At 39.6% G+C, this 12448-nt stretch overlaps 1 protein-coding gene across 1 annotated transcript; it reads left to right on the top strand.

The window, feature by feature from the left end:
• Positions 1–1068: 1068 nt before the first annotated feature.
• Positions 1069–12346, top strand: Rh7 (Rhodopsin 7). The gene is made up of 4 exons (NM_079311.3): positions 1069–1532; positions 7856–8409; positions 8988–9313; positions 9677–12346. The coding sequence occupies exons 2-4, from the start codon at positions 8177–8179 to the stop codon at positions 10567–10569; spliced, it is 1452 nt and encodes a 483-aa protein (NP_524035.2). The 5' UTR covers positions 1069–1532; positions 7856–8176; the 3' UTR covers positions 10570–12346.
• The last annotated feature ends 102 nt before the right edge of the window (positions 12347–12448 follow it).

Here is a 12448-nt window from a genome sequence, read left to right as displayed (position 1 = left end):
ATGACGATGCCAGACCAGAAAACCAGAAAAATGCCGCCAGTTTGTCATCGCCTCTCGAACTCGACAATTTTGTACCGCAGTCAAGCGCAAAAATTCCTCGAAAAACCATAGACCAAGGTGTTTATGAGTTTATTAATACTGTGTAATTATTATTTGTGATATATGTGTGGGAAATTGGTAATAGATCAAACATGAAAGTAATGGTATCTGTTTTTCTGTATTAAAATAACATATCTGATAATTTCCTAAAGGATGTTAATGTTAATTTAATAGGTATTCCAAAACTAAGAGTGAACTGGCAAAATGTAAAATTAGTTGGTATTTCCTTTTGAATAAGCTTGACCTTTAACTTACTTCATAGCCTATGACAACTCATATATTATAAATATAAATAATAATAAATGAGTGCTAATAATAATTTTTAATCAAAAATTCTCACAAGCTAACCTTGTAATGATGGTACGCCTAACTGATACCCATTATGTTACCATGGCCAGGCATAAATTCCTGTTACTGGCACCGCATCATCATCATACTGGCATTCGGTCATATTAAAATAATATCACCTATCTATAGGGCTGCGGCTCTTTTGACACGCACACGTGCTGCTCAGCAGACCAAGTGAACTTATCAATGAACACCCGCCACACCCACACGGTGGCCCAAGCACCTGACCCACCCATGCCCAGTGGCCAGCACCACCCGAACTCGCAGAAGCCAATGAATGGCCGGCAGACCAAGAAACACCCACTAACATCTCGGGAGATTCTTCGTCTGCCGAGTTCAAGAACAACACACAAGTGGCCGTAATGAAATGTGAATAGCCTTGGCAAACATGAGTCCGGAAAGCCAACTTATGATGGCTTCTGAATAGCCAACCGCATAGTACACGGCTAAGAGCGGGGACCAAAAAAGGACCTGCTCTTTGCTCGCTCGTTGGCTTTCTCTTTCGCAGCCTCGGCTCGGAAAAAGGATGCCGACAAGCAACAATTTTCATTGATAAAAACACCAGCTGCTGGGTCCTGAAACTCAGTCGTACGCGAGTCCTCAGTCAGTCAGTTTCGAGCTCTGGGATGCAACGGATGCGGATGCCTTAAATCCCCGAGCCGTTTGGCGGTGTTATTGAAAATTGCGTATTCGCCGCGTATTACCAAGTAATAGCTTGTCCAAAGCCACTACGCTGTCAAAGGACGGGCTTAAAACGCTACTTGCATTTTTACGTACTATACATAGATAAATTTTCCGGGTAATCGGCGGAAATTGAGTTAAAGTTTTGTGTCCGGTTGGCGCCAGTTGGCAATTGGTGCTGGCCAACTTTCGGACCCGAACGATGACAAACTGAAAAGTAAACTTTGTAAAGACTCAGCACCTTACAAACAAATTCAAGTGTTTCGCGAAAAAAAATAAAAAATTTTGAATTGAAGAGGACACAGTTCGGTGAAAAAAAAATATTTGCAATGCACAATGGAAAATCAGCAAAGTGACCTCCAAGTTTACGAAAACAGAAACTAACTCAATAACCATCCCTGCAGGTGAGCAGAGGCAACATTTTTTCTTTAAAACATTTTTTACCATATTTCCGTAAACGGTTTGCGTCCTTTGGCAAATTTATGGTTGTCTTGGAATAAAATGAACTTTATTTACTTGGCAACAAAACGAGTGTTTATTCTTGTCGCATAGGGAATCAAGCAGCCAACATAAGGACTATATTTTGTTTAATTCGATTTAATGTGAGTTGCAGAATTAAATTTCTTTTTAATTCAACACGCATCTGTACACCATTTGTAAAATTACAAGCTAAAGCTCAGCAAACACTAAATTTTAATCAGTGAAACGAACTGTATTCTGTCAATTTTAATATCAAAAGCATATACATTGCTCTTAAAAATATTAAACTGCGTTAGTAACGTAAACAGAAAATGCTATGAAATTTGTTATAATCAAAATTCACTTGAAAGAGATTTCAACAAAATTACCAATCTCGTGTTCTAAGGAATTAATATAATAATTATAATAATATCATAGCTTGTTCCCTGTCACCTAATATATACCATTTAAATAAAAGTAATGCCTAGGTAATTGTTTGTGAGCGATAAGCGCAGATTTGTCTGCATAATTATGTGTTAATTTGATTGAGGTCTACTGAAGAGGGCCTTATTTTTATAAGCCAAAAGAACAAATTCAAACAAAACACTTGAGGGCGGCCTTAGCTGGCAATAAGCGGCTTTTGCCTAATGGAAAATAAGTGGAATGCCTAGGAATTATTGGCCAAGTGGACGGGCTGCTCTCTTTCTGGCAATCCTGAGTCCTTTCGACTGATTCGTTTTTGGCTCCTTTGGCCCCATCTCCGCACGCTTTGTTCGGCTTGACACACCTGAGTGGCGATGTTCCACACAGGCACTTTCCCAAACAAATGGAACCCGGCATCTCGCATTTGGTTGCCCGAACGTAAGTCCCATGAAGTGGTCTTCTCCAGTGGACAGCCAGTCAGCCGCATTTCTTGGGGGCGCTCTTCTCGAGCGCTTGGCCTCTGAGATGGCCTCTTTGGATGTCTTGGAGATATGCAGCTCATCCTGGCCACCCACTTCGCCGAGCCATTCCATTTCATTTCCCTGGCCAACATACCCGTATGAAACGATGAGTGCTCTTCACAGTTTTTGCCTACATTCCGGCCACTGCACCGACTGATGGTTGATGGAGACCCATTCTCCGGTTAGTGTTCGTCTTGGTCGTCTTGGTCTGGGTCTCGGTCCTGGTCACAATGGGAATTCGCAGCTTAAAGGCGCCGTGGCTTTATTCAGGCCAGATTGGATACTTGACATGTTCTAATGCGGCGCAGATCTCAGTTTCTGCAACGTGCTCTCCCTATCTCAGTTACATGAATTAGCATTCATCGCCACTGCACTGAGCAAAAAATAGGACCACAAATCGCTCTAACTGCTGTAAATTGATATCCATTCAATTATTTTATTTAAGTATTATAACACATTGATAGAACATTAACATGTCATATATTTTTGAACACAATTCAGCATTACACTTTAATAAAGTCGAATTTGAATTTATCCAACTGACGCGTTGGGTGATATCATAAATTCAATTTCGAGAATGACAGGTCATTAAAATGTTGTCACCTACACTGTCAAATATTTAAGTCAAAATATTAAGTTATAAAATATCAAAAAGCTTTGATAGCTTTAGAGTATGATTTACGTTTAAAAGGATTGTACACGAATACAATTTTGTTTTTTTAAGCAATCAGCGGCGTGTTTCTGTTTTGCCATCATAAATCGCAGAGTTTCATAATCCCTCTAAATTAAAATGTCCTTTGGGATTTTTCTGAAATTTTTTTCAAACGCTTCCCCCTTTTTGTTTCCTGCATGTTTAGGCCGTTAAGAGCCTGTTGATGATGGCGGCATGGTAGAACTTTCTGTTTTGTCACAGCCTTGGGCTGCTGGCTTTACATTTGGTGGAAAAACGAGACCAGCCGAGCACGTGCGGTCCGCGGGGTTGGGGGGGGTTGTGGAAGCTAAGGACGTGGCAGGACGAAAGCGCTGAGTGCAGATGAGGACTGCAATAAACTGCCATACATAAGTGAAAATTGTGAAATGAAAACTTGCGCGAGCATAAATCAATACACCCAAGGGGGGTCATGGGCTCCCATGGCAGGCAACAAAAAAATATATATGTATATATATCAGCTGGGAAATGTGCTCCCTACTCAGGTTTAGCGACTTGTATTTCATGTTCCCAAATCAGCTGGTGTTATCCTTTGATTGCCGGGCACACGACAAAAGTGGTGGACCAGGACACATGTGATGATTGCTTGCGTGGGTCGCAGGAATGAGCCAACTCAGATTGGTAATATTGTGTATGAACGTGATTTCGTGACTTTGCAATGTTTCTATTTAACAAAAACTCTTGTTAAAGAAATACACACAAAACATCACTTATAACCCTTTTTGGATATCTATGAGGATTTAAGGTTTGTAAACTAAGGCAATGGTATACCTTAAAAAGTCTATAGTAAATCGCATATATTACATCAATTTTAACGTTCATGCTGATCTTCCAGTTCCAAAATATATATTTTGAAATAGCTTACATTTAATTAAGTGCACTTGCTATAAAAGTTTTGAGCTTGCCTGAAGTTTATTACATAAAAAATTCGCAGAAAGGCGGCTAAAGAATGAAACTAATTTAAGCCCAAATGATAAACTATTTGCCAAGCATGTTTCGTTTGAATTATGCTCCCGTTGCTCTGCCTACCAAAAATGGCAAAAACTCGCAATATGATTATTGTGGCAGCTTCTTCCGGTGAATTAAAAATACAAAAAACCAGCTCAAATTGAAACTTAATTTTAATAAATTGTTTTCATGCTCTTTTTCGCTGCCGTTGTAGCGTTTTCCCGCCCATTTCACCCGAGTGGCTGGATAATTGTATCCGCGCAATCATCCCGCGGCTTCCATTGCCGCAGGATAAAAACCAAACTGCAACGAACAGAACAGAACTGAGCACTTTAAGCCATTTCCACTCGTAATTAAATTTTGAGAGCGGATGAAATTGTGGCGGCTAAATAAAAGGAACAAAATGCATCTGTGCATACAGCAAAAAAAAAACAGCAAAAATAAATAACAAAATGCAGAAGAGCAAAAAATCGCGCATATCCGCTTTGTAAAAATACGAGTCTAAGTGATGGGTTCCGTTTTTGTTTAGTAGTGCTCACTAGTGAACGGCCTTGTCGCATTTGGGGCTGATAGTGGATGTAGTGTGGGGTGTATTGTGGTGTGCATGGGGGTGTTTGAATCGCAGAAGTCGGCCCAGCCCGTTGGCCGTCAAGAGGACCTGGCCTAATCGAATGAATGTAGAATGGGCACAAACAAGTCACGCCTGCCTGCGCATTTCATCAAAGAACGGCGAACAAGAGGCTAACAGCTCTTCGTTTCTCTCTCTCTTTCTCTGCTCAGCTGGGTCCTTTGAAGATCCTGAATGACACTCAATTGGCCTAATCGGTTTCTGAAAAGCATAGTATGAATTTCATACGGTACGCTAATTTCGAATATAACAAAAAGCAAAAACGCTTTTGATATCTAAATTGTATTTGCCATTGAAAAGTTTATACCTATATGTATAATATGGAACCTTTCTAAATATAGTAATTGATACGAAATTGCAAAAATGATGGATGAACATCTCAACATTCAACAGGTTGCCCAGTTACTTAATCAATCCATCGGTGTTGAAAGTGAGCACTTTATACAAAAATACTCATGAGTGGTTCTAAAGCGGATAAGAGGATTTATCTTGAGCTCAAAAACTGATGCAGTGATGCAATATTCAAGATGTGTGCCTTAGTATTCAACATTTTTGCCAGATTTATCGAAACGTAAATAAATAAAAATATACATGAAATTTAATAACATTGCGCAGCTTTTTGGTGAAAGCAGTTTTAATTTAATAAAGCAATCGTTGCGTTGAAACTAATATTATTTTAAATTATACAGGATACAAAAAATAATATACATATACATTTAAATTTTGAATTTAAAAAGGGGTGTGACAGATTTACTGAATAATAATAACTTTAAACATGCCACCTAACAAAAGCGAAAACAATTGTTTAATTACATTTGTGCAACTTGTGGCATTTAGTAAAAGCGAATATCTAAGCAAATAAGTCGTGTAATTTGATATGCAATATAGCAACCAAACAAAAATGCGTGTTATTAAAATCATGATTACTGCCATACGTATAGATGTTTCATGTCCTGTCCCTTGTTGATTTCATGCTGATAAAGGACATACACTTTTAAATCTTGCTAACTTGGTACTTTTAACGAGCATTCGAAGGTATCCTGTGCCCATTTCAAAAAAGCTGTAAGCTCTTTGGCAGCCAAAAAAGCTGACAAATTTGTGCCGGAAAGGAAACAACTTCCTATTTGCATGATTTATTGCCAATGGAATAACAGGTTGGCTTCAGTTGCGTATGTCCCTGCTATTCGATTTTCAACGAAATTTCGGTTGGCATTCAGTCGGAATGAAAGTGAAAACAAAAAGTGCTACTACTACCCTTTTGTGAAAGCCCCCGGAGAAAAGACAACTTTCAATTGGCCAATTAGTGCTATTTAAATGGCAAGTTACGCCGTTTTCAAAGGGCCAACTATTTTGTTTTTGAAGTTCCGCGAGTTGTAAATGTAATAAGCAAATTTCGCAGTTCTCCATAGGACACCTTTACACTGAGTTCCTTTCCAGTTGCTCAAGTTTTGCTCCTTGGCAGCTGCACTTGTTGTTCCTGTTTGCCAGAAAGTTAGTTTCTGGCCAAGAATTTGTCTTTGGCCAAGTACTGCTCACGCTCGGTTTCTTTGGGCAAAAGTTGGTATTTGAGTTTCGCAGTGGAAAAGCACTTGCGGCAGATCTTCAAATTCTGCCAAACCCGGCGGGCTCACGTGGCCGCCTTCTAGTTATTTAATAAGTAATTAAGTTCCCTAATTAAATACATTCTCGCAGAGATTTACATAATAAGTAATCTACGCCGAACGTCTTCCTCCATTGCGGCGTTAATTAAATTTGCAGACCGATTGCATTTCGGAAACTTGATTTGGTTTGCGTCTGGCTGCCAGTCGTTAACAAATCATGATTGCTGAAATGGTCAACTTTGGGCATCGCACTTCGTATACACTTGAGATTAAAAATTCTTTAATAAGGGGAAATAACACTTATTTATAGAAGTATTTTTAAAATATATACAATTAATCTAGTCAGCGCTTTTGACGTAATTTATATTGAGTTCGAACAACTCATTTGACAACATCAAAGAATCCAATATTCAGCAATTTTAAACATACTCACATGCGAAGGGGGAATCGAATTTCCAATAATTTAAAAAGGAATCGGAATTTTACATTTTCTCGCGCTTTTGCGGAGAAGCCGTGATATGGTGACTGTATTTATGAAATTTGCTTTTACGCCACTTCCATGAACTGAAAATTGGTTTTCACTGCCTGTTTTTGGTCGATATAATAATGCTGAGATATATATATGATATGTAATGTCTTTCTATATATTGTAGCATTTACGAAGGGTTATAGCTTGATATAAAAAAAGAAAGAAACTTTGAACAAACTCAAGTATATAAAAAGGTTTCAATAAAATATATAAAGTCCATTAGCTGTAGCTTACAGGAGCATAAGTTTTCTTGTTTAAGACGAAGCTTTATCGAACTTTATCTTATAGATACATATATCTATTACTAGGATAAGTAAGTAATTACAATTATTTATGCACGCTGCATTGACATATGCCAAACACTTAAAGTATTCCCACCCAGCCGCACTTGCTACATTTATCAGCAATTGAATTAATTTCAGGTTGCGGTTCAGCTGAGTTTGGTTTGTAAAATACATTATAATGTTTAATAATCAGCAGAGAGCAGGAAAAATATGTATTAAGTTCGGCATTGTGTTAAACTTTAAGCGAATAGTTAACACAGTGTTATTGGTTACCCGCTGCTTTTAATAACTTTCCCTTTCGATGCCCACACAACCTGAGTTATTTTCCTTAATGGTCTGAAAAAATGAAGAAAAAAAAGTTTGGCTCAAGTTTATTGGTTTCGCGCTGCTTTCATCAATTGCTGCACGCAAATGCTTCTCAAAAAAAAAAAAAAAAAAACTAACTCTTCATTTATGGCATTTCTTAGTTGCGAATAAATTCCGATTTAAGCTGGTTGAAAAAAACCCATCCTTTCAACGGTGACTAAACATATTTTAAGCAGACCGCTCAAACTCAAACCGTGGGTGGTTAATTAAATAAGAGCATCGATTAAGTCAACTGTCTTTTTATCTGTCCCACTTTTAGGGTCACCCGGTGGACAGCTAATTGCAGCTAACCCCATTGGCATTTAGCAAACGGAAAATGCATCGTGACCGCTGCAACCACATTGCACCACTACCACCAGCAGCATCAGCGCCACCACTTCCACCTCCAGCAGCAGCAAGGGAATCCGCACCGCTGAAACTGAATCTGAAGGCATCCCAGTGGCGGCGACACACGGAATCCTTGCCAAATGCGGCCAAATGCGAGGCGCTGGCAAGTAAATAAGCGTAATCCTTTGCGGGCACGTACCACCACTACTACCTCCTGTTCGGAGTAGCTCGTAAATATTTGGCCAAGTCAGTCATGGAGGCCATCATCATGACGACCCTGCCCAACCTGACAACGGATGCAGGTGACAGCAGCTTCTGGCTAACCGGTGCCCTCTCGCTCTCCGAGATGTTGGCCAACTCGAGCCACAGCCATTCCACTGGGAGCACAACCTCGACGGCTGGGAGTTCGGCCACCGAATCATCCGCTGTGAATGTAGGCAAGGACCACGACAAGCACGTGAATGACAGCGTTTCCACGGGTCTGAGGTAAGTGCATGTGCCTAGGCTTTTCCATTTCCATGGCAACACACACACAGATTCCATTAAGCTCATGACTGCGGGCTCAACAAGTCATCGCGATAAGCTCAGCTTCATTTTCCAGGAGATGCATTCAACTAATGTGCTTAGAATTCTACTATTGTACATAACTAACATATAGGGAATATAATCAGATTACTTAGAACCTCAGAACAGTCAATACAATCCACTTAATATAAATGAATTAAAAGTATCTATCGAAACTGAAAAGAAGAGGATCATTAGCTTGGGTACAACATTTATAAGAATTTTGGCTTATGAAGTTGCAAAAAGAATTCTTAAAAAATTCAATACAATGTCAAATAGTTCTGAAACCATAAATTATTAACAATTAAATATTAAATTATTTATATTGATTTAATTCATACATTTAAACATAAGTTACACTACTGCAAGGAGGAAAGTATCAGATGACTTGAGCTATACTTTCATAAACTTAGCTTAGAGCAATCTAAACCAAATTGAAAACTCATTGAAACCCATTTTAATTGAATAAATTGAAACATTTACTTTTCCCATTTCCCCAGCAATTACAGTAATTACCCCAGCTACATTCACTACAGGGACAAGTACGACCTGAGCTACATTGCCAAGGTGAATCCCTTTTGGCTACAGTTCGAGCCACCTAAGTCGAGCACCTTCCTGATTATGGCCGCCCTGTATTGCCTGATTTCGGTGGTGGGATGTGTGGGCAATGCGTTCGTCATCTTTATGTTTGCCAACCGCAAATCTCTGCGGACTCCTGCCAATATCCTGGTGATGAATCTGGCCATCTGCGACTTTCTGATGCTCATCAAATGCCCGATTGCCATTTACAATAACATCAAAGAGGGTCCAGCTTTAGGAGACATTGGTAAGCTTAAAACTTGGGGAAATAACTTACTAAATATCTATATAAATGAAATTCATTCGGCTTGCATTTATGTCAAAAATCGATCAACAAAAGCAATCTACATAATAAATAAAATTAAATTGGCCCAAAATGCTTGGACTGATTTCAGCTGTTTCTTGCAGAAATTCATTTGTGGGATTCTCTTTTCCCGAAAGCAATTAATAGAATTTAAATGAAACAATAAAAGTTCAATTTGTAGCCTACACATCTTGGTTCATGAAAAACATATTCCAAAATGTAATGGCTATTAAAATTTCACCGAGCCTTTTGTTTGCCTTGAAACGGGTGGTTCATTAAAAATCCTACTGACTTTCCGTCCCACAGCCTGTCGCCTCTATGGATTTGTGGGTGGCCTAAGTGGCACCTGTGCCATCGGTACCCTCACCGCCATCGCTTTGGATCGGTACAATGTGGTGGTGCATCCACTGCAACCGCTGAGACGCTGCTCCCGCCTGCGATCCTACCTGATCATCCTGCTGATCTGGTGCTACAGCTTCCTGTTCGCTGTGATGCCGGCCCTGGATATCGGACTATCTGTCTATGTGCCAGAGGGCTTCCTCACCACCTGCAGCTTCGATTATCTGAACAAGGAGATGCCAGCTCGCATTTTCATGGCACTGTTCTTTGTGGCTGCCTACTGCATTCCACTGACCTCCATTGTGTACTCCTACTTCTATATACTGAAGGTGGTCTTCACAGCGAGTCGAATACAATCGAACAAGGATAAGGCCAAGACGGAGCAGAAGTTGGCCTTCATTGTGGCGGCTATCATTGGTTTGTGGTTCCTGGCCTGGTCACCGTACGCCATCGTTGCCATGATGGGTGTCTTCGGCCTGGAGAGGCACATAACGCCACTGGGATCGATGATACCCGCGCTCTTCTGCAAGACAGCTGCCTGCGTGGATCCCTACTTGTATGCGGCCACCCATCCGCGGTTTCGTGTCGAGGTGCGAATGCTCTTCTACGGACGCGGAGTGCTGCGAAGGGTCTCCACGACCAGATCATCGTACATGACCCGATCACGATCGTCGTTCACCCACCGATTGAGGACGAGCACCACCGGTGAGGGCGGAATGGGTGATCACCGCATGGAAAACTATCTGATGAACAACAATCTGATGATGGTGCCCGAGGAGACGGAGGAGAACGAGGAGATCGTTGTGGTGGCCGAGATCAACAATTCGATTAGCAGCGTCATGGAACAGAGTAAGTTCTGAAGGCTGACGATTATGCCAGTTAAGAGAACGGAAATTCTGTCAATCTGTTTCGAACCAACTAACATAAACATTTTTAATCAGTTTTAAGTTTTACAGACGTGTTTTATATAATTTGAAAATTAGTCAAACCTATGATCACGATGATACTGAAAACTTTGCTTGGAATATCTGAAACTCGCCTGTTTAATTTCCACTTTTTCCAATTGAAAATTTCAATTTGATTTTTGCCCAGGTAATTTATAAAAAAACCTTTCCTATCTCGAAAAGTAAACTGTTCGCTGTTAATTGAAAATGTTTGTGCACTGCACTGCAAGGCATATCAAAATGGAAGCTATCAATAATCGTAAATTGAATGGATCGGACTCAAGTTTCATTGTTGAACTAATCTAATCTAATTTGTATGTAGAAATAATAGACCGAACTGAAATCAGCAATGGCAGCAAAGTAATTTCGCTCGGCAATGATATATGCCAATGGCATTGTTCATCTGAGTGAATGCGTTGTCATTGATGGACCTACAATTGAAATGAAAATAATAATAATAATAAATAGAAATGAAGCAGGGAAATCCGCCGAGCAGTGGGAAATTGGCAAAGGCACAACGACGACACAGTGGTGATAGTAAACATATTTAATGAGCTTATGTGATGTTTAGACAGGGGGAGTAGGCGATCAGAGCAGGGAATGGATTAGTTAGCCTATATACATATATATATACACAGGCATATGTACATATGTATAAGACATCGGAATAGCAGGCCAATTAGAGAGGCAGGGCCGAAATTAGTACAAAGAAAGAGGGTGGCGTGGGTAGGGGCCGAAGTGGAAATTCAATAGTCAGATTATACATCATTTCAGGGAAAGTCACTCGGACCCAAGGTCAAGCCGTGGTATTGGATGTTAACAAGCGGATGTGCAGATTGTTTGCATTGTAGTTTAATATTGGAATAACTCACAATCAAAGCAGCCTGCGGACATCTTGTATTTCTGAAATGGAGTCAGTATTGTGATGGCCGCCCCTTCAAAGTTATTGACAACTTAAACTAATTGCGTTTATGTCTCGATGTCTAATCCGGTGGTTCTCTCAGTATCTTATAGGTATTGCATAGTTTGTATACAATGTCTACTCTAAAGAATCTAAAAAACTAAGCAAACGACTTTGATAAAGTCAATGAGTACATGTACCTGTAAGAAATGTAAGAATAACAAAAAGAAAAAAAAAAACGAACACGAAAGTGCGATGCATTGCTAATAAGCCAAATATATAACGAATTTATACTCTTGATACTTACTTAGCCGTATCATTTTATATACATATGTATGTACATGTATATCGGGGATAACTGGCCACAATGGGCCATAAAACAATGGTAGCCGCAGATGAATAAGTCTCGGGCAGCATTTTAATTACTAGAACACAAATTTAAGCCATTGTTGCGACAAACTTGTATATTTCCTTCACTACGTGAACGAACAATGGACCCTGCTATTTGTAATTGTGCTCAAAATGAAATTGCAGAAAAATACTTACTAAGACGACTCGCAGTGGGGATAAACAAAGAGAAAGCGGGGAAAAAACCATTTAATTAGCATATTTAAAATGCACTTTGACATCAATTTTGTGTGTGCATTGTGTGTTTGTGTGTGTGTTTCACTTAAGCAGCTTGTATTCAAATTAGTTTAACTCAGTAATTGTTTGACATGCAGTACCTATTGTTTTTGTTATGGCGGTAAATGTTAAAAACCAAGAAACTCGAAATAAATGTGCAAAAACTTTAAAACTTTAACTCTTTTAAAGCCATGCCAACAGGTGTTAAATAGTTGTGACCGAGTGGTAAGTATTAAAAGTAAATAAATATTGGGTTTGTATGAATGGACG

This window comes from Drosophila melanogaster, chromosome 3L, assembly GCF_000001215.4.
Source record: "Drosophila melanogaster chromosome 3L".
Classification (NCBI taxonomy): domain Eukaryota; kingdom Metazoa; phylum Arthropoda; class Insecta; order Diptera; family Drosophilidae; genus Drosophila; species Drosophila melanogaster.
Note: the sequence above shows the minus strand (reverse complement) of the source record. Positions and strands in the feature narration are given on the sequence as shown.

Bases quoted from the DNA above. Each gene is read 5' to 3' on its own strand.
- Rh7 (NM_079311.3), top strand. From the start codon at position 8,177: ATGGAGGCCATCATCATGACGACCCTGCCCAACCTGACAACGGATGCA. The intron at 8,410-8,987 runs GTAAGTGCATGT...CCATTTCCCCAG, and splicing joins AGCGTTTCCACGGGTCTGAG to CAATTACAGTAATTACCCCA. The intron at 9,314-9,676 runs GTAAGCTTAAAA...TCCGTCCCACAG, and splicing joins TCCAGCTTTAGGAGACATTG to CCTGTCGCCTCTATGGATTT.